Below are 23,538 nucleotides of genomic sequence, written 5' to 3'. Positions count from 1 at the left end.
ATATGCTATAATAGAATATTATTATATTACATATTATATTATATTTATTATAAATTATACTGTGATATTATATTATATGGTATAGTATTATATAGTATTATATAATATGATATAAATATTTTCATTATTGTAAAATATAGCTTTAATAAAGTGAGTATTCAGCATTCCAGAGCCATGGACTCAGATGCCAATCATTTTCCTTGGTCAGGAGTGCTCTGATTTTACAATAACCAACACAGAGAAATCTGGTTTGCAGACCCTCCAGGAAAAAACACTGCTGGGAGTTTCAAGGGAATTCCTTCCTCTCTTGCTACGTGCACCCCACAGGAAAGCAACGTGTGGGACGTGTACCTTTGAGCCAGCCAGCGCAGAGTGAGCTCGTTCTGGCCAGCAGAGCTGTGTCCCAGACTCTTCTCCAAGGAACACCACATGTGTGTGACAGGGATGAATTAAAGAGCCCCAGAACGTCACCAGCCCAGCCCCTGTCAGATGCAGCTGCCCTATATTTGGACTGGGCACAAACATGTTTTGGGTTTGCTTTCTTGTCTATATTTGTTTGTTCTCCAGAATTAATAGCTTGGGGATGTGCCTTAAACATTCCCACAAGCACTGAGCCAGTGGCTGGGCTGCAGGAGAAATTATGGCACGTTTCTAATTAAACAAAAATGACCCAGAAGAGGCCAAAAACAAGGTTTGGGATTCAGCAACCTCAACCACTATTTTAACCACATTTTAATCCTTGTTTTCATTGGTCCCAACTCTTTCCACATTTCCACTTCTTCCCACACATGGAACTACTAAGGACAAAAGTGGAATTGAGAGAACTGGTTCCTCCTTCTTAAAGCTTGATCTTTCCCAGGGTTTTGTATAAATTATTTAAATGTTCATACTCCAGATTAGAGTATTTGATAGACAGGTGAGACGTGACTCAAGGCATGTTCAGGCACCAAAAAAAGCCTTGATGAATAAAAGTGTGATGGAAATCCTTGTGGGACATTCCCTGCTCCATGAGCAGGACCCTGGCCATGCTGGGGATGGCATTTCCCTGGGAGTGTCACTTGGAACAGGCCCCAGCCCACATCCCACACAGGCTCATTTGATGTTGGTATTTACCAACATAACATGGTCTTAGAAAGGGATTAAGCCCTAAAATTTACTCACACAATTCCCCCTCAAAATAATTTTTTAAGGACCTTTTATCTGAATCCCTGGAAGTTTCCTACTGGTGGAAGCTGCTGGTTCTCCTTTTGCTAGAGCCTCTCACAATCCAAACTCCAATTCATCATCTCAATATAATTTTACCATCAGCATTTCCACTCAGCATGAAATAACAGCTGAGATCTGAGAGTTCAGCATTCTAGAAAAGATTCCAAATGAATCCAGGCTGGGCTGGGAGCTGGGATGGGATGAAGGTCTGGCCCAACTGGCAGAGGCAGCCAGGGCTGTTCTGGGGTGAAACAGCAGCACAAGCTGCCCTCAGTCTCCCAAATGCAGCAGAGAGAGAGGGAATGGGAAAAATTCAGGGAAGAAAAGGTTTGAGAGGCCAAAGCTCTGTATTTTTGTGGGCAGGTCTAATTGAAACATCTCCAAGTGCAGTTTTGGGTTTCCTCAAGCTCTGGTGGGCTCTGCAAGAGGATCCAAGCTTCACTCAGGCTCTGTTTGCCTCATCAGCAAACTGCCAGCCTGCTCCCAGCTCTCCCAGTTGTTCCAGGAGCATCATTCCACCCTTTTTCCCTTTTATTTTCAACTCCATGCCTCCAAAGAATTGGCAGTCCAGCACCCAAAACTCAATAAGTTTCCAAACCACCAGAGGCCCCAGAAGAGAATTTTAAATAGGGAAGAAAAGTGCAGGTTTGGGTGCCTGATGTGTGGTACATCTACAAGAATTCAAGCTTAAAAATAACTCCCAAGGGCTCAATTTACCTCATGACAGTCCAAAAATTACTGTTCTTCAAAAGCAGCTTAGGCCAAAATTAGACAGCACAGTTTGAGATTTGGAACTCAGTGAGCTGCTCCCCATGTTTGCACAGGGAGGGAATGAGGGGGGTTTGATTTAAGGAAAATTTAGCACTGGACTAAATTTTATACAGTAAATACATGTAAAGCCCAGCTTGGACTGCTCTTCAGCTTGAGAAATTTAATTTAAAAACCTGAACTGGAAGGGACCCACAAAGAACATCAGTCCAGCTTCTGCACAGACAGCCCAGGTTCAACAGTCAAAGTCTGAAAAGGTCAAACCCAACCACATGGAATGTCCTAAAAGCTCCTTAAACTGCAGCTCATGTCCTTGCAGAGGACAAGGCTGCCAAACATCGAGTCTGGCCTGTTCACAGGGGAAGGAAACCACGACCCTGTGCTGGCAATGAGCCAGACCCAGGGCCTGGGTGTGTCTGGGAGAGGTTTGTTTGCTCAAAGCACAGCACAGAAGTTCAAAGCTGAACATTTCACACAGTCCTGGAATGGTTTGAGTTGGGAGGGACCTCAAAGCCCATCCAGTGCCATGGCAGGGACACTTCAACCATCCCAGGCTGCTCCAACCCCATCCAGCCTGGCCTTGGGCACTGCCAGGGATCCAGGGGCAGCCCCAGCTGCTCTGGGAAATCCATTCCAGGCATGGATTCCACAATTCCTGATTCCCAATCTCCCACCCAGCCCTGCCCTGTGGCAGTGGGAGCCATTCCCTGTGTCCTGTCCCTGCAGGCCTTGTCCCCAGTCCCTCTGCAGCTCTCCTGGAGCCCCTTCAGGCCCCAAAAGGGGCTCTGAGGTGTCCCTGGAGCCTTCTCCTGTCCAGGTGAGCACCCCCAGTTCTTCATCTTGGCTCCATGACCCCTAAGCCTTAGGAATCCAGCCTGGTGGGATTTCCCTGCCTGGATTTAGGGTGTAGGGAACTCCCCTGTGAGTCAGGGCTGCTCTTTGTGGCTCAAGGAATGATTCACACCCTTGAACTCCTGATTTCTCTGCAGCTCAGGAACACATTGATGGAACCAACACCAAACCACAGCAGCACAAACCCCATCAAAAGAGTCTGCTCCTCTCTTTAAATTGATTCTAAATTGATTTTTAAATTGTCCTCTCCTCTTTTTAAATTGATTTTAAGTACCTGTCACTTCATGTGCTCTACCAATCCAACAGCATTTTCTACTTAAACAACTCTAAAATGCAGTAACACCCCCCCAGACATTTTCAGATAATGAACATCCACAACTGTAATGAACAATAAAAAGGGCAATCATACCACTCAAGTTTCGACTGTTAATTCTAAAATTTAGAGGTGCAAAAGGTTTTGAGGACACAATTCTCCCACCTGGAAAAAGAAGCAAAAACAAAAAAACAAAGAGCACAGTCAGCTCCATTATTTGTTCTAGAAGTAACTACTTATTAAATATAACCCAGTACAGAGCCCTAAAGAGCAATCCTATAAAACTGCCCCTGGTATAGCATTAAAAAATAAATAAATCCCTTAATTCTCATTCTGAGAGCTTCAAGAAAGCAAATCCATGAATCCTGCCAGGTGACACCTCAAGGATCATTTAAAATGACAGATTTGAAATGCTTGGAAAAAAAAGAGCAATGTTAATTCTCAGTGGCAATCTAAAGAAATTTCAATTATCTCCATCCTACTTGGGATCTTTCATACACAAACCCCAAAAGCCTTTTAATTTAGAGGCCACTAATCTTCATTTCATAGGTATTTGGGGTCATTCAGCAGAGCCTGAAGCACACTCTGGGAAGAGAAATCAGGTTTCATCATTGTAAAGGGTTCTTGAAACATCTCCACCTTCCCACTGCTCTCAAGCCACCATTAAACAAGTTTGAAAACTAAAAAACAATCCAGTTAAATTAAAGAAAACAGCTTAAGTTTGGGGGTTTTATGGTTTGCAGCAGAGCCCAAAAGTCCCATTATTTATTTCAGCACAAAGCTCTGCCATGGGAAGCCACAGCTGCTTTCTTCACACCACATATTTTTCTTTTCAGAAATTGTTATTTCTGTCATTTCTGCCACAACCAAGTAAAATTGTTGCTTTTCCCAGTGGTTAGGAGCAAAGAAAAGACACCCAGGGCAATGGAGAGGCCAGGATGGGGTTAGGGGGTGTCCCCAGGGTGCAGTGAAGCTTCTCAGGAGCACCCAGTGACACTGTGCAGGTTTTTATGGAATTGTGGAACCATTAAGGTTGGAAAAGACCTTAAAAATCATCCAGTCCAACCATCAAAGTCCATCCCACTAAACCCTGTCCCCAGGTGCCACCTCCCCACAGGTTTGGAGCATTTCCAGGGTTGGGGACTCGAGCATTTCCAAAATCAGGAGTTAACACCCGGCTCTAAATGAGCCAACTCTGAACAGGAGAAGTGAATTCTGTATGGAATTACAGCCTGGCCTTCCAAAGCTGTGCCTCTGCAGCCAAGAATCATGGAATGGCTTGGCTTGGAAGGAGTTTAAAGCTCACCCAGTGCCACCCCTGCCATGGCAGGGACACCTCCCACTGTCCCAGGTGCTCCAAGCCCTGCCCAGCCTGGCCTTGGGCACTGCCAGGGATCCAGGAATTTGGCCTTGGCTGTTGGGTGTTTTGTGGGCTCCCAAAAGAGGGAAGGATGGACCAGCAGCTCCTCCCACCCCAACCCTGCTGCATTTTCCCAGCAGAGGGGATGCTCCAAGGAGCCAGGCAGGAGTGGGCAGACACCAAGGGGGGAAGAACAAATCCCACTGTGCTGTGGCCCCAAGGCACAGAACAAACCCCAAGGCCGGGCTTTGCCAGCTGGATCTGAGCCTCCCTCCCAGCCCAGCTCCCACAGGAGTCAGAAAACAAGGAGGAAACATCTCCAGTTGGATTTACCTTCCTTCATGTTGGCAAAGCGCTCCTTCAGCTGGTGATCCACCTCGGGCCCGAAGGCAAAGTTATTCACAAAAATAACACTGCAAAACAAGGATCCAGTCAAAGATCAGAGCCAGGAACACCCCACAAGGACCCCCAGCCACAGCACAGCCACCTGGAGCCTTCCCAGCCACTCCTGCCATGGACAAACCTGCTTGTCCCAAACTCTACAGCTCCTGTCACCCAAAACATAGAGAGCAACACTCAGCTCTTCATCCTGCTGCTTCTTGGTGGGGATTAAAATCTCACAGCAAAATATCAAAATGTATTTTAGAATCATAAAATTATTTGGTTGGAAGGGACCTTAAAGCCCATCCAGTGCCACCCCTGCCATGGCAGGGACACCTCCCACTGTGCTCCAAGCCCTGTCCAACCTGGCTTTGGACATTTCCAGGGATTTGGGGCTTCCACAGCTGCTCTGGACAATCTGTTTCTCTTCCAGCTCCAAATTCCCCATAATGCCAGAAAACAGTGACCTCTGAGCACATTTTCCCTGTCCTAAACCCAGCACTTCAGCCCTACCCACAACAGAGGAGTTACATCTTTCCTTCTGGGTTAAGAAATTCAATGAGGGGAGGGGTTGTTCCTGGAAAAAAGCAATCATATGGAAACAAAGAAATCTGCACAGAGGCAGAGTCCCACAAATGATAAAAGGGCTTGGGAAAGAACCAGAACATGCCACAGATTAAAAAATAGACACTCCTTTGGTTTAAAGGTCTAATCAGCCTGGATTAATTGTCCCTGGTGCCCATTTGGTGCCCAGGCTGCAACAAGAGTCCTCAACACCTCTTGGAAGTGTTTGAGCTCCCTGCTGAATGAACATGCCAGGGCTTGGCATGGAGCTCAGGGCAAGGTTCTGCCCCCCAAGACTGCTGGGCACTGCCCAGGCTGCCCAGGGAATGGTGCCAAGGCTGCCAGAGCTGCAGGAGTGTTTGGACACAGAATTACAGCATTCACACAATTCCAGAATCACTGGGTTGGATGAGACCTCCAAGATCATCGAGTCCAACCCAGCCCCAACCCCTCAACTGAACCCTGGCACCCAGTGCCACATCCAGGCTTTGTTAAACACACCCAGGGATGGGGACTGCACCACCTCCCTGGGCAGCCATTGCAGAACTTCATCACCCTTTCTATGAAAAACTGAAAGAATGATGAATTTTTCCTAATACCCCACCTAATATCCTAATTAGTTTTTTCCTAATATCCTACCTATAGGATAGGATCTCACCAACTTCCTAATATCCAACTATATTTTTTCCTGATATCCAACCTGTATTTCCCTTGGTGCAGCTTGGGGCTGTGTGCTCTGGTTGTGTCAGTGCTGCTGCAGAAAGAGCCCAGCCCAGCTGAGCACAGGCCCCTTTCAGGAGCTGCACAGAGCGATGGGGGCACCCCTGAGTCTCCTTTTCTCCAGGCTGAGCACCCCCAGCTCCCTCAGCTGTTCCTCACAGGGTTTGTGTTCCCAGCCCCTCACTGACAGAGCCCTCAGGGCTGCTCAGGGTGGGGTTTGGGGTGGCTGCAGGGACAGGGCTGGATTTGATCCCTGAGGGTCCTTTCCAGCTCAGGATACTCCAGAATTCTCTGAAGTGTAAAATCCATCCTGGCCTATTGTTCCCACATGAAGAACCGATTTCTTTGCAGGAAAATTCCCTTCCCAGTGCCTCCACACATGAAATGTGTTCAACAAGGACACAGGGAGTTTAAGAGCAGCACTCAAAGCTATTAAAAACCACGAATGAAAAAAATGTTTATGCACCAAGGGGAAAAAAAAAGTTCTTCTTGCTACGCCTTGCTCTTGGAAATTTGGGAAACCCTGCCTGGCAAGTAAAGCGAGCAGGGGTTTCTTCCTCCTCCTTCCCATGTGCCAAAAGAAAAAAAAGGCCTTGCAAAGGAGCCAAACATATTAATGGGACTAGAAAACATCCAGGAGAGGAAGGGGAAAGCCAGAGGCTGCAGATGTGTTTTCACAGTGCTCACTCTGGCACAGGATGCTGTGAGTGCGTGCAGGGCACAGGAACCCCCAATCCCCCTGGGCTCAGCTCTCCTTCCAGGAGGCTTTGCCAAGCCACAGCACAGGGATGCCCTGGGACACACAGGGAACCATGGCCTGGTGGCAGCCCCATCCCTGGAAGTGTCCAAGGCCAGACTGAGCAGGGCCTGAGGGGCAGGAAGCTGTCAGAGGTGGCACTGGATGGAATTTAAGCTCCCTTCCAACCCAAACCATTCCAGAATTCCCAGATGCTGCCCCAGAGCGAGGTGGAGCAGCACTGACACACACAGTGAGTGCCATGCCACACAAACCAAACATCTCCCAGCACTTCTGGGTGCAGCCAGAGCTCCTGCAGCCAAACATTTCTCTAAAAAAAATTTCAATTAATTCCGAGGAAAGTTGCCCGGGCAGCAGAGGATTGTGCACTTGGAATAACAAGCAACCAAGCCAAACCCAAGTGTGCTGCAAGGCTGGGACAAGTCTGTCCACAAATTAAAAGGCACCTCCAGAAGAAAGTGAGGGGCAGAATCCTGCAGGAGTCACCAGCCTGGCAGACGCCTCCTCAGGCTCTCACAACCAGAGCTTTGGGAGAAATCCAGAAATTGCCACAACTCTCAAAGGTTTCAGAGCTCTCTTTGACAACTGCCTTCCATTCCCCCACATAACAGGGTGGCCCAGAAGGTCATATAAAAAATAAAGAGGTTTTTTTCTAGCCATAAGGCTGAAAGAATGCAAAGCTTTAAAAATACAGACGACTTTTATTGCTTTTAACAAATTTACTCCCTTTCTGCTCCCAACCCTCTGCATTTAGTTCTCCACATAAATAAATCTTCAAGACAATTAGTTGAAATGAAGTTACAATTTAAGTTGAAATAAACTCACTTGGGTCTTTTGCTTTTTAAAAGAGGAAAAGTGAGCCTGGGTGCCCCAATAGCCAAGAGAAAGAGTTTTGCCAGAATCCCTGACATGAACTATAGGGATATGCAAAACAAATGGAGGTTTGTGCTCCTCTTATAAGCAGAATTTATCTTGGATACACCCTTGTATGGAATATCATGGGACATGCACTCCAAGCCATTCTTCTAGTCAGAAAACAGGATCTAAAGAGGCCACTGTAAGAGTTGGCAGATAGACTTTGGGTATTTGCTATGGAAATTCTATATAAAAAGCTGGCCAGCCTCCCAATTTCCATTATACAAACTCCCAAATATCCAGCTCAGAAAGCAGCATTCAAGTGCTGTACTGTACCTTGTGTTTGCAATCCTCTCCCTCCATTCTTCTGAGAGGAAGTCACCTCTCTCCAGCTGAAAGCAGACAAAGAACAGAAGCACAGAGGGGTTAACAGGGCTCCCTCCAGAGAGGACAAACAGGCTGCACCAGCTGAGCCCACAGCAACCAGGGACAAGTGGAACCTTCTGGAAAGGCAGAGGTGGAGCAGGAAAAGCTGACCCTGAGGTTTCTCCCTCCCTGCTCCCACCCTCAGCCCCTCTCCTGCATGGGAAGGGTTCTGCTCTGTGGAGGAGCCAAAAGCTCTGGCACTCATTGCACAACTGCCCAGAAAATGGCTCCTGAAGGGCCCCAGGGCTGGGGACCCCCCCTCAGCACAGGGAGCTGAGCATGGTTGGGAACAGCTCCTGCTGGGAGCTCTGGCTCCCAATTCAGGCTCTTGCTGCACTGCAGAAACAACAATCTGGTTTTTGTGCTGCTAAATATAAACCCTGAGCACTGCTAACACTTTCAAGTTGGAAGTGAAGTAACATAAAGGCCTTGTTTGAAAATAAGTGTACAGTTATGAATTCAGTGGTTGTAGAGCACCTTTCTGGTGACACCACATCAACCCCAGGTGAGCACAGAGCTGAAATCTCCTCAGTTGTGTTCTGGAAATGAGAGAGGAGCCCATGGGCCAAACCTCTGCTGTGTGAGGAGGGCTGGGGGAGGAAGATAAGAGGAGGAGAGAAAAAATAAGGTGCAAGTCTCTAATTAATGCTGCTGACACCCTTTGAAGATGAGGTTTGTGCCAGAACCTCAGGAACATCAAAGCAGCTGCTGAGGATCCTTTTCCTGCACTGATTCCTCTGTCTGGGAAGGAGGGAGGATTTCACATCTAATTCTCATCTGTGACAACTCCAAAGTTTCAGATTCTGGAACAACTTCCATCCCTCAGGGCTGGGAGCATCCAAAGGGAGCTCCTGGTGCCACACAGGGACACAGGGGGTGACAAACCTGCCTGAGCCACTGTGAGGGACAAAGCCACGGGTGCCAACAGGAATGGGGCTGCTTCCAGGAGAAATGAAGGGGAAAAGCACCAAAATGTCCTGCAGCTACACAGGAGGGCTGAGAAAAGTGACCATCTCAGGCAAGAGATCAAGAACTTTGTCAAGAGCCTGAAGTGCCAGAAACTGAAGAGAGCAGGTAAGAGTAGCTGAAGTTATTCAGAAATACCTGTTCCACCAGCTGGGCTGGAGTCAGAGTTAAAGCTGAATAAATTCCTGTGATTTCCCACCTGTGGGAGGGGAAGCACCTTTGACATTTCTGCTGTAATAAAACCAAAGGATGAGATGGAAGCTGAACCCAAAGATCCAACCCAAGGACATCTTGTTGGGCACTGTCAAAATCTAAACCAGAGATTTCACAATAAAAAAGTTCTAAGAAGCCTTTTTTCTCATATAAGGAAAGATATTTCTGGATGCCTATATGTGGACACCACCTCTAGATTGATTTTAGGAGATAATTTTGTCTCAGCCTGATCTATTCTTATACTGAACAGCTCCATGGTTGGGTGACCAAGAGAAACTCAAAGAAAACCCACATGAGAGGCAATTGTGTTTATTTTCTAACAATTTTTGCAAGTCAGCTCCTCTATGGCATCCTCCACACCACCAGTTTCTAAAGTCTCCACAGGGTTTTCCTACACTAACAGGGAAAGGAAAACATTGGGAAAAGCAGGAACCACAAACATCACAGTCTGCAAGAGAACAGAGAAGCAGAGTAACATGAAACTATTCTGAAATGCTAAACTTCATCATAAAGGTCTTGAAATCCAACCTATGTGGCTGTTAGGGCTCACTTGGGTCCAGTTTCACTGTGTGTTTGCCCTGTCTGTGTGGTTAGAAAAGCACTTCGAACCAAAATCTCCAGGTTTTAACCTGATATCACCCATGGAGGATGAACACTTTGCAAGCCAGAGCCATTTAACAATTCAAATGAAGCACAGCCCAGCTTAAACACATCTATTTTTGTGTGGCACTGCTTCCCCAGCTCATGCTTAGCCAAGAGCCAAGGGAAAAACTTCTCCAGGAAAAACACTGGAGTACAGAAATAATCAAATGAGCAACTGTGGCTGGGAGAAAATGGGTTATTTTATCCCTCTGGAAGCAAGGCAGTGATTCCTGGAGCAGGGACTGAGCTGCCTGACCCTGGAACCAGGGGGTTATTTTATATTTAGCTCCTTACCCACTGTGCTGGGGCACTGATCAATAAATGAGCACTAAAAAAAGGAAAGGAGCTCTTTACCCATTAACTGACACAGAGAATCCAAAAATTCCCACTCAGCTTGGTGGTTTGCAATAATATTGAGAGTGAAACAAGAACTGGGAAGGAAAATCAGCTGATGAAGGAAAATCCAATTTGCTGGAGCAGCAGAACTGGTCCATGCTGGGAGAGGGGGAAACATCCACAGGGTCAACTCAATCTCTTCCTCCACTGTCAATAAATGATCACTAAAAGAAGTAAAGGAGCTTTTTACCCATCAACTGACACACAGAATCCAAAAAAATCCCACTCAGCTCGGTGGTTTGCAATAATTTTGAGAGTGAAACAAGGACTGGGAAGGAAAATCAGCTGATTAAAGAAAATCCAGTTTGCTGGAGCAGCAGAACTGGTCCATGCTGGGAGAAGGGGACACATCCACAGAGTGACAGCCACAGGGCCACACTCAATCTCTTCCTCCACTGTCAATAAATGATCACTAAAAGAAGGAAAGGAGCTTTTTACCCATAGAATCCCCAAAAATTCCCCCCAAAATCCCACTCAGCTCAGTGGTTTGCAATAATTTTGAGAGTGAAACAAGAACTGGGAAGGAAAATCAGCTGATTAAAGAAAATCCAGTTTGCTGGAGCAGCAGAACTGGTCCATGCTGGGAGAAGGGGACACATCCACAGGGCCACACTCAATCTCTCCCTCCACTGTCCCCTCCCTCACCCTGTTCCTCCTCTCTCTGAAACTTAATCTCCTTAGTGAATAATGAATGGAAGGGACCATCTGTAACACAGATATTTTCATCTGATTAGACAATGCAGGAGATGCTTTATCTAACAGGATAATGAGCTCACAGAAATCGCCTCCAGAGCTGCTGCCTGCATTGCTGCTAAATTTAGAAGCCAGACCAGGTTTTTATTCAGGTTTTTTCAGGCAGCCACTGCAGGAATACACTCAGCAGCATCTGATTCCTGTAACTCTTCCTGCAACTGGAGGGAAAGCAGCAGGGCCCAGCCTGGGGGAGGCAGCCAGAGGTACACAGAGGGTTTGAGTTCAAGTGACTACAGAACAAATGAAGCTTCAATTTTGTGTAGAAATACGGCTAAAAAGGGTTTGTTTTTTTTTTTTTTAATATATAATTGTGGACAAAATAGAGTGGAAACACACCTGGATAATTGGGGTTTATTTTAAATGAACTGGGCCTTGCTCTACAGAATTCATGTCCAAGCTCAGAACTTCCAGCATTAACAAGAACAATCCAGTGGGGAAGGACAGAAGCTGAATTTCAAGGCTGCAGAACAATTTGGTGAGGGGACAGTGACTGCCCTTCTCTCCAAGGCATCTCAAACACAACTACATTGCTTGAAGAGTTTTGGGGGTCCAGGGATTTTCTTTGTTTACATTCCTAGCAAATTTCTTTCAATGGCAAGCTGAAAAAATTTCTCTTGGGAGGATTTGGGGCAGGTTGCAAAAACATCATGAGGTTCTGAGTGCCTTGGACTGCTGAAAGGGGCAAAAAGGACAGAAAATATTTCTCAGAAAGATTCTACCAGGTAGGAAGGCTGGAGATGCTGAAAAGCTACAGAGATCATGATTTCCCAAGGAAGAAAGAACTGTTGGTATGCACAGTCCCAAACAAGCATGGAATATCCTGCAAAAATCAACATTTCAGCAGATCACTTTCCAGGGAGAACCCTAAATCCATTTGAATTGGAAATCTCTAACTGTGCTGGGATTGTGGCTAAAAAACCCAGCATGACCCTGCAGGGCATCTCCAGATTTATTGCTGCCTTAGGCACCAGTTTTTCATTTACAGCAAGAGAGAAACACCATCCACAAAGTTCAGCCAGAGCTGCAGGTGGGATCTGAAATTCTTCCCACTGAACTCCCACCAAGCCCTCCCCTCCTCCATAAAACCATCATGAGGTTCTGAGTCCCCTGGACTGCTGAAAGGGGCAAAAAGGACAGAAAATATTTTTCAAGCAAGATTCTACCAGGTAGGAAGGCTGGAGATGGTGAAAAGCTACAGAGATCATGATTTCCCAAGGAAGAAGGAACTGTTGAGATGCACAAACCCCAACAAGTGTGGAACACTCTGCAAAATGTCAACATTTCAGCAGATCACTTTCCAGGGAGAACCCTAAATCCATTTGAATTTGAAATCTTTAACTGTGCTGGGATTGTGGCTAAAAAACCCAGCATGACCCTGCAGGGCATCTCCAGATTTAATGCTGCCTTAGGCACCAGTTTTTCATTTACAGCAAGAGAGAAACACCATCCACAAAGTTCAGCCAGAGCTGCAGGTGGGATCTGAAATTCTTCCCACCAAGCCCTCCCCTCCTCCAGCACTTGATTCTTCTCAAAACACAAAACCATCATGAGGTTCTGAGTCCCTTGGACTGCTGCAACAGGCAAAAAGGACAGAAAATATTTTTCAAGCAAGATTCTACCAGCTGGGAAGGCTGGAGATGCTGAAAAGCTACAGAAATAATAATTTCCCAAGTGAGAAGGAGCAGAGCAGGAGTTTGGGCAGGTCAGCCCCTGTGCTGGGTTCTCAGCCCAGGGCTGGCCAGGGAGGCTCTGTGCTGCTGGAGCCATAAATTCACAAATTCAGGATGTCTCAGTGCAAACACTTGGCTCCCAAACCCCCAGAATTTCTGCCTGGAAAAGTACACATGGCTATTTTTAGGTCCTTGTTCTTTTCAAAAATAACCAGAGGCACGAATCCAAACCTCCAAAATGTGGCATCATTTCAAAGCCACAGGGGACGTTCGGAGGGATTTTCAAATGCCAAACCAGCAGATTTCCTGCTGAAATGGAGAGGTCAAAAATACCAGGAGCAAACAGCTGGCTCATCCTGCCCTGAGAGCAGCTCCTAGAGCAGGAGGGTTTCACGTGCAGGTGATGTCAGACACCATCCCAAAGCAGCTCCTGGGCACTGGAACTCCCACACAGCTCCCTGCTTGTGCTCAGAACAGGAGAAATATTAAATAAAGCAGGCAGAAAAGCAGCCCAAACCGAGCACTGATGCTCAAAACTCACCCCTGATCCTCAGGGCTGAACCACCTGCAGCCACCAGAAACTCCTGGGGTTTGCTGGGAGCAGACAGAGGCTCCATCCAGCCCAAATCCCACCTCTGGGAATGCTGAGTTTGATAATCCTCCTAAAGAAGCTTTTCTGGAGCAGGGCAAATTAAACACAAACGAAGCCTGGTTCTCAGCTGGTCCACATGGCTGCAGCAAACCAACTGTTGAAACTCAGCCTGGATCCTCAACTATGCCCAACCTTTGGAATTTTGGGACCTCAACAGCATTTTGTCAGGACAAAGTTTCTTCAGAAAGGCAAGTGCTAGTCTTTCCATCACATCAGTACAATGGAAGCTGCTTGTTTCTTCTTCAGGAAAAGGGAAGCACAGCACTGAGAATCAAAAAACCTTTGGAATTTTGGGACCTCACACAGCATTTTGTAGGGACAAAGTTTTCAGGAAGACAAAGGTGCCAAGCTTTCCATTCCACATGGAATGTACCTGTGTCCTTCAGGTACATCATGGACAAGTCTGCTCTGTGTTTTCTTCTCTCAGGAAAAGGGAAGCACAGGCACTGAGGACTCAACAAAAACCTTTGGAATTTTGGGGTCTCACACAGCATTTTGCAGGGACAAAGTTTTCAGATAGACAAAGACACCAGACTTTCCATCCCACATCTTCCTGTGTCCTTCAGGTACATCATGGACAAGTCTGCTCTGTGTTTTCTTCTCTCAGGAAAAGGGAAGCACAGGCACTGAGGACTCAACAAAAACCTTTGGAATTTTGGGATCTCACAAAGCATTTTGCAGGGACAAAGTTTTAAGGAAGACAAAGATGCCAAGCTTTCCATTCCACACCTTCCTGTGTCCTTCAGCAAGCCTGCTCTGTGTTTCCATCTCTCAGAAAAAGGGAACAACAGGCCACAGGCATTGAGAACTTAACAAAAACCAAAAAATACCCAAAACTTTTTGCAAGGGGAACCCAGGAAGAGAAGAACGTTGTGCTACTCAGCAGTCTCAGCCTCCTGCCCCAGATACCTGGGATGGCTCTGATTCTGAGGCCACAGGAGGATATTTACAGTCAGAAACCATGAAAACCCATCTGCCTCTTAATTGCCATACAGGGTTTTAATTGGATGGCTGCACACATGCAGGAATTCCCCAAGAAAGACTCACTAATTAACCAGGCCTAATGACCTTCCCAAAGTCTCCTGCTCCTTCAGAGAAGTTTACTTGGAAAGATTGGGGTAAAGTTAATATTGGAAACTTCTGAGCTCCATAGGAAGAGAAAGGAGAAGATAAAAGAGTTGGAACAAAAGGACTTGTGGTGGAAGTGGGACATTCTAGTGCAAAAAGGTGAAGTAGATGATGATGATGATGATGATGATGATGATGATGATGCAAAGCTCTAGAGAAGGAGGATTCTCCCCTTGGAATGCAGGAGAGAAGAGCAGAAGAAATCTGATTTTCCCTAAATGAGCAGGAATTGCACATTCCCAAAGGGCAGGGCATGGAAATATTCATTTAAGAGGATTATGAGACTCAGTGACCAACAAGAGCTGGAGATCAGGAGCCTCCCAAGGCAAAGCATGAGGAGCAAATCCCTCCCTCTCCTCTCATGCCCCACATGGATCCTCCTCCCTCCAGCTGTGGCTCTGCAGCCTTGGGCATCCAACACCCCCAGGACACTTTGCCACCTGCACCTGGGGAATTTCAATGTGCTTTTATCACCAAATGGCTACAGAATAAATGAAGCTGCAATTTTGTGTGGAAATACAGCTAAAAAGGGTTTTTTTAATATATAATTGTGGACAAAATAGAGTGGAAACATAGCTGGACAATTGGGGTTTATTTTAAATGAACTGGGTCTTGCTCTACAGAATTCATGTCCAAGCTCAGAACTTCCAGCATTAACAAGAACAATCCAGTGGGGAAGGTCAGAAGCTGAATTTCAAGGCTGCAGAACAATTTGGTGAGGGGACAGTGACTGCCCTTCTCTCCAAGGCATCTCAAACACAACTTGATTGTTTGCAGAGTTTTGGGGGTCCTGGGGTTTTGGTTATTTACATTCCTAGCAGCTTTCTTTCAATGGCAAGCTGAAAAAATCCTCTTGGGAGGATTTGGGGCAGGTTGCAAAAACATCATGAGGTTCTGAGTGCCTTGGACTGCTGCAACAGGCAAAAAGGACAGAAAATATTTTTCAAGCAAGATTCTACCAGGTAGGAAGGCTGGAGATGCTGAAAAGCTACAGAGATCATGATTTCCCAAGGAAGAAAGAACTGTTGGTATGCACAGTCCCAAACAAGCATGGAACACTCTGCAAAAGTCAACTTTTCAGCAGATCACTTTTCAGGGAGAACCCTAAATCCATTTGAATTGGAAATCTCTAACTGTGCTGGGATTGTGGCTAAAAAACCTAAAAAACCCAGCATGACCCTGCAGGGCATCTCCAGATTTATTGCTGCCTTAGGCACCACAGTTTTCAATTTACAGCAAGAGAGAAACACCATCCACAAAGTTCAGCCAGAGCTGCAGGTGGGATCTGAAATTCTTCCCACTGAACTCCCACCAAGCCCTCCCCTCCTCCAGCACCTGACTCTTCCCCAAACACTGATTTTTTCATATGACTGCCTCTAACACTGGAGTGGAACTCACGAGTTGAGCTCTGCTGATGACAGATTATTTCAATTTGTGCTTATTTTGCCTCCAACATTTGGAATTTTGGGACCTCACAAAGCATTTTGCAGGAACAAAGCTGTTTTCCAGAACGACAAAGATGCCAGGTTTTCAATTCCACACCTTCCTGTGTCCTCCAGCTGCATCATGAGCGAGTTTGCTCTGTGTTTAACACTCACCTATAGTAGATGCTGCTAAGAAGTTCCTAAAGGAAATAAACTGCCTGGCAAAAGTCTGTTTGATGAATAAAACCTAAATAAAACCTGCCCTGTGTGCCTCCTGTAAAAGCCCAAAATCTGTGTTCAAGCATTACTTCAAGGTGACAGGAAACCAACCTTCCTTCAGACAAGAAGTGCTGCAAGTGTTTAACTCTTCCCAAAAAAACCTCAGATTGCATATTCAGGGAAATTTTACTCTAAACACTGCAGAAAACAGAGTTATAAAAGCCAAAGAACCTGGCAAAAATAAATAGCTTTGTTTCAATATAGCAGCAGACTCTGTCACTTGGAGTGCTCAATATGGAAATGCTGCCTAAGGCAAGCAATATGCTTCCAATATTTTAGTCCAAGTTCCTCTCCTATTCCTTAAATTACCCAGCCCAGAAGCAGAGCATCCTCAGGAACAATTCCTTTCAAGTCATGCCAGCTGGGTGACACAATGGAAAAATGCCATATGGCCACTTCAGGAAAAGGAAAGCACTCGCAGTGCTCCCACAGCAGGAAGGAATACAACCTGCGAGAGCAGGCCAGCATCCCTGCAAGCAAGGGAACTGTCAGAGAGGAACTGCAGGGGGCAGGCAGCAGGAGGGAAATCACATTCCCTGCACGCTCCAAGGAGATGGCAGCTGCAAGGAGCACCGAGGGTCCAGGAGACAGGAAATGGGAAAAAGGGAGCAGCTCCATGATGCCACATGCTGGGATCCAAGGATAACAGCAGGAGACAGGGCAGGGAGGAGAATGGAGGAGAAAGGAAAGAAGGAAGAAGGGAGGGAGAAGGAGAAGGAGAAAGGGAAGGAGGGAAGGAGAAGGAAAGGAGAAGGAAAGGAGAAGGAAAGGAGAAGGAAAGGAGAAGGAAAGGAGAAGGAAAGGAGAAGGAAAGGAGAAGGAAAGGAGAAGGAAAGGAGAAGGAAAGGAGAAGGAAAGGAGAAGGAAAGGAGAAGGAAAGGAGAAGGAAAGGAGAAGGAAAGGAGAAGGAAAGGAGAAGGAAAGGAGAAGGAAAGGAGAAGGAAAGGAAAGGAGAAGGAGAAGGAAAGGAGAAGGAAAGGAAAGGAAAGGAGAAGGAAAGGAGAAGGAAAGGAGAAGGAAAGGAGAAGGAAAGGAGAAGGAAAGGAGAAGGAAAGGAGAAGGAAAGGAGAAGGAAAGGAGAAGGAAAGGAGAAGGAAAGGAGAAGGGAGAAAGAAGGGAGAAAGAAGGGGAGGAAGAAGGCAGGAAGAAGGAGAAGAGAGGAAGGAAAAGGGAGGGAGGAAAAGGGAGGAAGGAAAAGGGAGGAAGGAAAAGGGAGGGAGGAAAAGGGAGGGAGGAAAAGGGAGGAAGGAAAAGGCAGTTCCCCAATCCTTGCTCACAGCTGGATGCAGGACACATGGCCAGATGCGGCCTCTGAGCAGTGACCTGGCTTCCCTGGGATATTTGGGAACATCCCTGATCCACTCAGGCTCTTCCCTGACCCACAGGGATGTGGTAGAAGCAGAAATAGATGTGATTTCAAAACTCCCAGTGGGTTCCTATTGTACATCCATCTCCTGACTGGGAAGTGATCAATCAGAGAACAGATTTTCTTAATGACAATTACAAAGTGAAAAAAAGGGAAAAGGAGAAGAATGGACAGGACAGTGCATGGATTTGCACGAGGCAAAACATCCTCAGACATAAAGAAACATCAAATTCCAACACAACCCTTGTCCCAGGCAGGAAGGTCCCCCATAATGGCCCAATTACTCTTCCTGCTCCAGCTCCACCTTCAGAGCATCCAATTCCAAACCAGAACCACCTGAGAACCATCCAGCCTGGTACCTGTTCCTGGAGCTTCCTGCTCCAATCTCCACCCACCCATCCCCTCCAGAACTGGGCCCGGGTGGCCACACCTTCCCCTGCCTGCAGAACCAAAGCTTCAGCTTTAATTTCCAGCAGGAGAGTTCAGAACCCCAAGGAGGAGCTGCCACACCTGGCAAAAACCCCAATCCATGGAGAGAGGGACGGAAAGGGGATTTAACACAAACGGAAGACTCATGGCAGCCCCAGTCAGAACAACATTTTAGAAGAATAAATCTTCCAAAAGTTTCTGGAAAGACCTGGAAGTGCTCCAAATAACACCATACCCCACATCAGGCAACACAAATAGAGGGTCTGAGTGGATAAATTGGAAACACCATCCCCAGGATCAATACAAGAACAAGGGAGCAGCTGTGCCTCAGGGCTGGAGGGGACTTCACAAACTCTGCACAGGGCTGTGGATCCCAGTCTGGAGCTGAGGGTCACTCACTGTGTATTCTGCATGTTTCTTCCCATACCACTTCATCCATTTTCTGAACTCTCTGTCCATCGTCTGCAAGAGGGAAGAAAATCAAAATCAGCCATGAGGACATCTCACATTTCCAGTTCCATCACAGCAATGGAGACACAGCCCTGAAGCACTCATTGATCCCCAGGAATTCTGTCTGCTTGGAGGCTTTTTTGCCATGAACACTCCAAGGACAGGCAGACACAGAGCTCCTGCTGTTCAGTGTCCTTAAAAAACCAAACCCTCACTTTTTTAGGGCCAAAGCAAAGCTGGCATTTTCACCCCCTCCCTTTGCCATGAAATTCCACGTTCTAAGAAAAGCCCAGCACTAAAAATAGCCCAGCATTAAATTGTGGTGCATAATCCCACCAGGAGGAGGGGGAGAGCCCAGCCTAAGCCCAGGGAGCAAAGGGACAGCCAGGACAAGGCCAGGTCTGCTGGGGTCACTCAGGAGGCAGAAAGCAGCAGGAAAAGCATCCCAGCAGCAAAGAGGGAGAATCCTGCAGCAAATCTGCTTCCCACAGACACTGGGAGTGCTTCAAACTGCACCCAAACACTCCAGGGCTGAGAGCAGGGAGGGCTCTGCTGGTTTTTATTGTCCAAAGAAGGGAGAAGGGAACAAAATCCTATATCCAGGCAGCTCAGTGCCTCACACATCCCCACAGCACCCTGCCCCAGCTGATCTTTAGGATTTAGCCAATATTTGGAGGTGAGTCTCCCTCCCTGGAGACATTCCAAAGCCACCTGGCCACATTCCTGTGTCACCTGCTCCAGGTGGCCCTGCCAGAGGTCCCTTCCAACACCAGCTACTCTGTGGTTCTGTATGAGAAGCCCAGCAGAAATTCTGATCCCTCTGAGAACTCAAGCTGATGGTTGATCAGCTCAACAAAACTCTGTGTGTGCACAGGCATATTTCATTTATTTCCTAGGCAGGAAAACTCAAAAATCCTCAGTATTTCCATGTAGGGACTTCCATTTTAATTTATTAAGGCAACTTCACTAAAATAAATCTGTAACATTCTTCCTCTCTAAGTGAAGCTTTTCAAATTTTATTGTCCATCTATTATGATGATAGCCACAGATGTGGTGCCACAGCCAATTCAACTGGAAACTCAACCCAACTTCTTCAGCAAATATTTGGAGGGAAAATGGGCTCTAACAGAGGCACAAGGCAGCTCCACACACTCTGACACTGCAGCAGCTCCTTGGTTGTTAAATCTGACAGGATTGAAACAATACAGAATATTTTGTTCACCCAGTAATGTCATGGAAATCTGAAGTTACCCCAGCAGAGATTACCCCTAATTTTTCATTTGTGGGTCATTCTTTTTTTTTGCTGTTTGCACCAAAGCCCTGTGTTTGCACAGTGACAGGAAGGGGCATTAGTAAAAGTGAGAATTTCACTTTTCCTTATAAAGCTGATCTCTAAGTTTCATGGTAAACACAGAGGGGATTCCTGGTCTTGTAAATGCCCCAAAGCAAAACCAGGATGTTCACACAGAGGGACTGCAGAGCTCTCCAGGTAAAATCTTCCACTCAGTCCTGGCAGGGGAAATAAAGTGGATTTGTAGGTCCTTGACTGATCATCCTCACCACTGTGTTTATGCATTTTTGCCCACATCACTGAAAAGAAGGATCAAGGAGTTTTATTTATTCCTTCCCACCATGAGGGATAATTTTCAAGCTGTTCAGGCTGAATCTGTGTTTTGACAATTCAGAGGGATCAGTTTTTGTTCAGGCTATGAAGGAAGCAAACTTCTTGTGGTAAGCCATGACTGACCTTCCCTGTTTGCTTGTGGCCTCCCAGGTTTGCCTTGAACTCATCATCTGTGTGTGTCCCATTGGCACAGGATTAGAAATGTAAAGAAACCTCACTAAAGAACCTTTAACATAAATATTAAAATAGACTAAAGAGGCCTGACTAATCATTATCAAACAATCATGGAATGGTTTGGGTTGCAAGGGACCTTAATTATGATTTAATTCCACCTGCCATGGGACACCTCCCACTGTCCCAGGGTGATCCAAGCCCTGTCCAGCCTGGCCTTGGGCACTGCCAGGGATCAGGGGCAGCCACAGCTGCTCTGGGCACCCTGTGCCACCCTCACAGCCAGGAATTCCTTACTCAACTCTAATCTCAATCTCCCCTCCTGCAGCTTCAGGCCATTTTGTGGTTTCCCCCACAAAGGTGCCTCCTAAGCAGACACCAGCACAGGCTCAGGAGGAATTCTGGTGGTTTAATCACTGAGAAAGGGGCATCACCACCATAGCAGAGACATGGCCTTTAAAATACTGAACACTAATTGTTTGCTGAATTTATTGCTGGATTTGCTGCCTGCTGTGGCCTCTGGGAGCTGCATTAGAGCCCTTCCAGACATGGAATGACTGCAGGTATTTGGGTGAAGCTTACACTGCACTCCCCTTTGCACAGACCCTGGCATTATTGTAAAAGAGCTTTCAGGCCTGAAATCACTCCAGGAAGATGCTTCTGAACACTCCAGACTGGACACACTTCTTTCCTCAAGCCCATCCTTGCATGGCTGATATTTCACAGCTCCAGGACAGGCTGAGCTGAGCAGCAAAACCAGCAGGGCTGGAATTCTGCTTTTCCTGCAGCAGAGAGCCCCTGGCCCAGCAGCACCCCCAGCTCACTCACCTCAGCATACTTGGCTGGAATATCAGCTTTCTCCACTCCATAGTGATGTTTGCAGTTTGTGGCTGCAGCCACCTGAAGCACCACCTGCCCCACACCTGCAGGGAAGGAACAAAAACCCCAGAGCTGAGGAAAAAAACATTGCCAGGAGAGAGAGGCTTAGAGAGCACAAAAATCAGCAGGGGAATTGGGGACTGGGCATTTTTAAAGTCATTCCTACTGCCCTGGTGCTGCTCAGCCCCAAAAGCAGAGTGAGGAACAGCTGATTTATTTCTGGGGACAGCAGATTAAAGTCTCTGCCATGGGCCTGGGACAGCCTGCAGCACTCCCAGATATGATCTGCTTTAACCTTCCTGGACAAACAATTGTGAGAATCTGTGCAGGTTTTGTTTCCCTCCAGATGGAAAAGAGTTTCTTAGCTCTGATGTCTTTCTAAAGGTCTCATCTGAGCATCAGTCCCTGACAGGAACTTTCAGTCAGTCCCACTGAGAGGGGAAGTAGAGGTAAGAATATCACTGAGGAGCCTGTATGTGTATTTATTTGTTTATTTATTTATTTATCTACATATTTATATCCATATATTTTATTTATCTATATATTTAAAAATTTATATATTTATATTCTTAATTGTTTGTTTTATTTACTATATATTGTATGCTTATATTATACAATATTATACTACATTATACTATATTATATTATATGCCAATATATAATACATATTATTTGTTTATTTTAATATATAATATACCATATACTATATATTATACACTATATAACATACTATATACTATATAGTATACAGTATATACTATATACTATATATGTATAATGTATAATGTATATTGTATTAAACTACATTTTATATATTGTATATGATATATAATATTCTATACATAATACATATTCTTTATTATTATATTTTATTTATTTATATAAAGTTGTCTATTTTTCTACATTATCAATATTATATATATATCTTATATCTAATATTATATAATAGACTATATTATTACAATGTATTCTATATAATATACTATGTATATTTATTATATATGAGTATATTTTATATTTTATCATATGTATACTATATTCTTATACTTTTTATCAGTATACTATTTAATATTAAATTATTCTACAATCTATTGTTTTACTATGTATTACATAAATAATAAATATTTATATATATATAACTATTTAATATTTAAATATACTTTCAAATTCAAAATATAATTTTTTTTAAATCTATTTTTCCCCAGAAGTCCTGTATCATACTTAACACATTTAAACACAAACATACTTGTTTGTGTTTAAATGTGTTAAAACTTCAGAACACATCAAGGAAGAAGGGAAATTCTTATTGCTCCTTTCCTGTTCTGAACCAGATTTACCAAGAAAAAGAACATTTTCTTACTCAGTGTCTCTGTTGCACATGTGCTTGAGTCATACCTGGTTTCCTCACCAACCAGACACTTCAATTTCCTTCTAAACCTCGACTCTTGCAGATATGGGTTAGATTTTGTGGGTTTCACAACTGTTCAAGTAAACTATAAAAGCTTTTTTGACACACTGACAAGTCAGAGGTAAAAAAGCCCTTCATTTTCAGATTCCACACCAAGTGTTTCACATAGGAAGGATCAAGAAATCCAATTTTCAGATATGAAAAGCACAAAGCAAATCCAGTGAAAACAGATGAACCCTTAGGAATGCAACTTGATGGGTCAAACATAATTTTTAACATTTCTTCTTCTTCACAACTGTATCCAACAATACCAACACAAACACAGGGGTTTGTAACAAGGGTTTATTGCATTGCAGGCTGAAATTTCCCTGCCACAGAAAAGAGGTTTGTCTGGTCCATTTAATCCTGGCATAAAAAGCAGGAGCATCTTTGGGGATTATCTGGAAAAGATGCTTGTGAAAAATGCTTATTTTATGATTGGCTTTTCCCAAATATAAAAATGAATATTCTATGTGTTATGTTAGAAAGTTGTGTATTGGTTTTCTTGAGTAGTGTGTTAAATATAGTTTTAGGTTATAACATAGGGTTGGAGTGCAGACTATGCTATGTAGGATACTTTTTTTCTAAAGAAAGGACTCACACTGAGATAGCAGCCACAGGACACCTGAATCTTTAAGAGAAAGAGAATTCATTGCTCCATTATCAGGAGAAATGAATTTCTTCCCATCTCACTCAGCCATGAAGATGCCAGTTAGGGTTAAGAAGAAGTTGAAGATGACCAGACAGAATCCTGTGTTTGAATGGAATTTATGCATCATGTATGAGGTATATGAATATGCAACAGGTTACTGTTTTTAAGGGTTAATCCTCTGTTAATGTGGGTCCT

General features: G+C 45.2%; 1 protein-coding gene across 5 annotated transcripts in view; it reads right to left on the bottom strand.

Moving 5' to 3' along the window:
- DOT1L (DOT1 like histone lysine methyltransferase) overlaps positions 1-23,538 on the bottom strand; it is a 100,822-nt gene that overhangs the window by 46,786 nt on the left and 30,498 nt on the right. For all 5 annotated transcript variants that reach the window (XM_064734603.1, XM_064734608.1, XM_064734605.1 and 2 more), the window contains exons 6-10: positions 21,194-21,288; positions 18,520-18,582; positions 8,113-8,168; positions 4,833-4,912; positions 3,236-3,304 (exon numbers count right to left, since the gene is read on the bottom strand). In XM_064734603.1, the coding sequence (XP_064590673.1) occupies positions 3,236-3,304; positions 4,833-4,912; positions 8,113-8,168; positions 18,520-18,582; positions 21,194-21,288 (363 nt within the window). The remainder of the gene's footprint in view (positions 1-3,235; positions 3,305-4,832; positions 4,913-8,112; positions 8,169-18,519; positions 18,583-21,193; positions 21,289-23,538) is intronic.

This window comes from Zonotrichia leucophrys, chromosome 28 (assembly GCF_028769735.1).
Source record: "Zonotrichia leucophrys gambelii isolate GWCS_2022_RI chromosome 28, RI_Zleu_2.0, whole genome shotgun sequence".
In the NCBI taxonomy this organism is placed as follows: domain Eukaryota; kingdom Metazoa; phylum Chordata; class Aves; order Passeriformes; family Passerellidae; genus Zonotrichia; species Zonotrichia leucophrys.
Note: the sequence above shows the minus strand (reverse complement) of the source record. Positions and strands in the feature narration are given on the sequence as shown.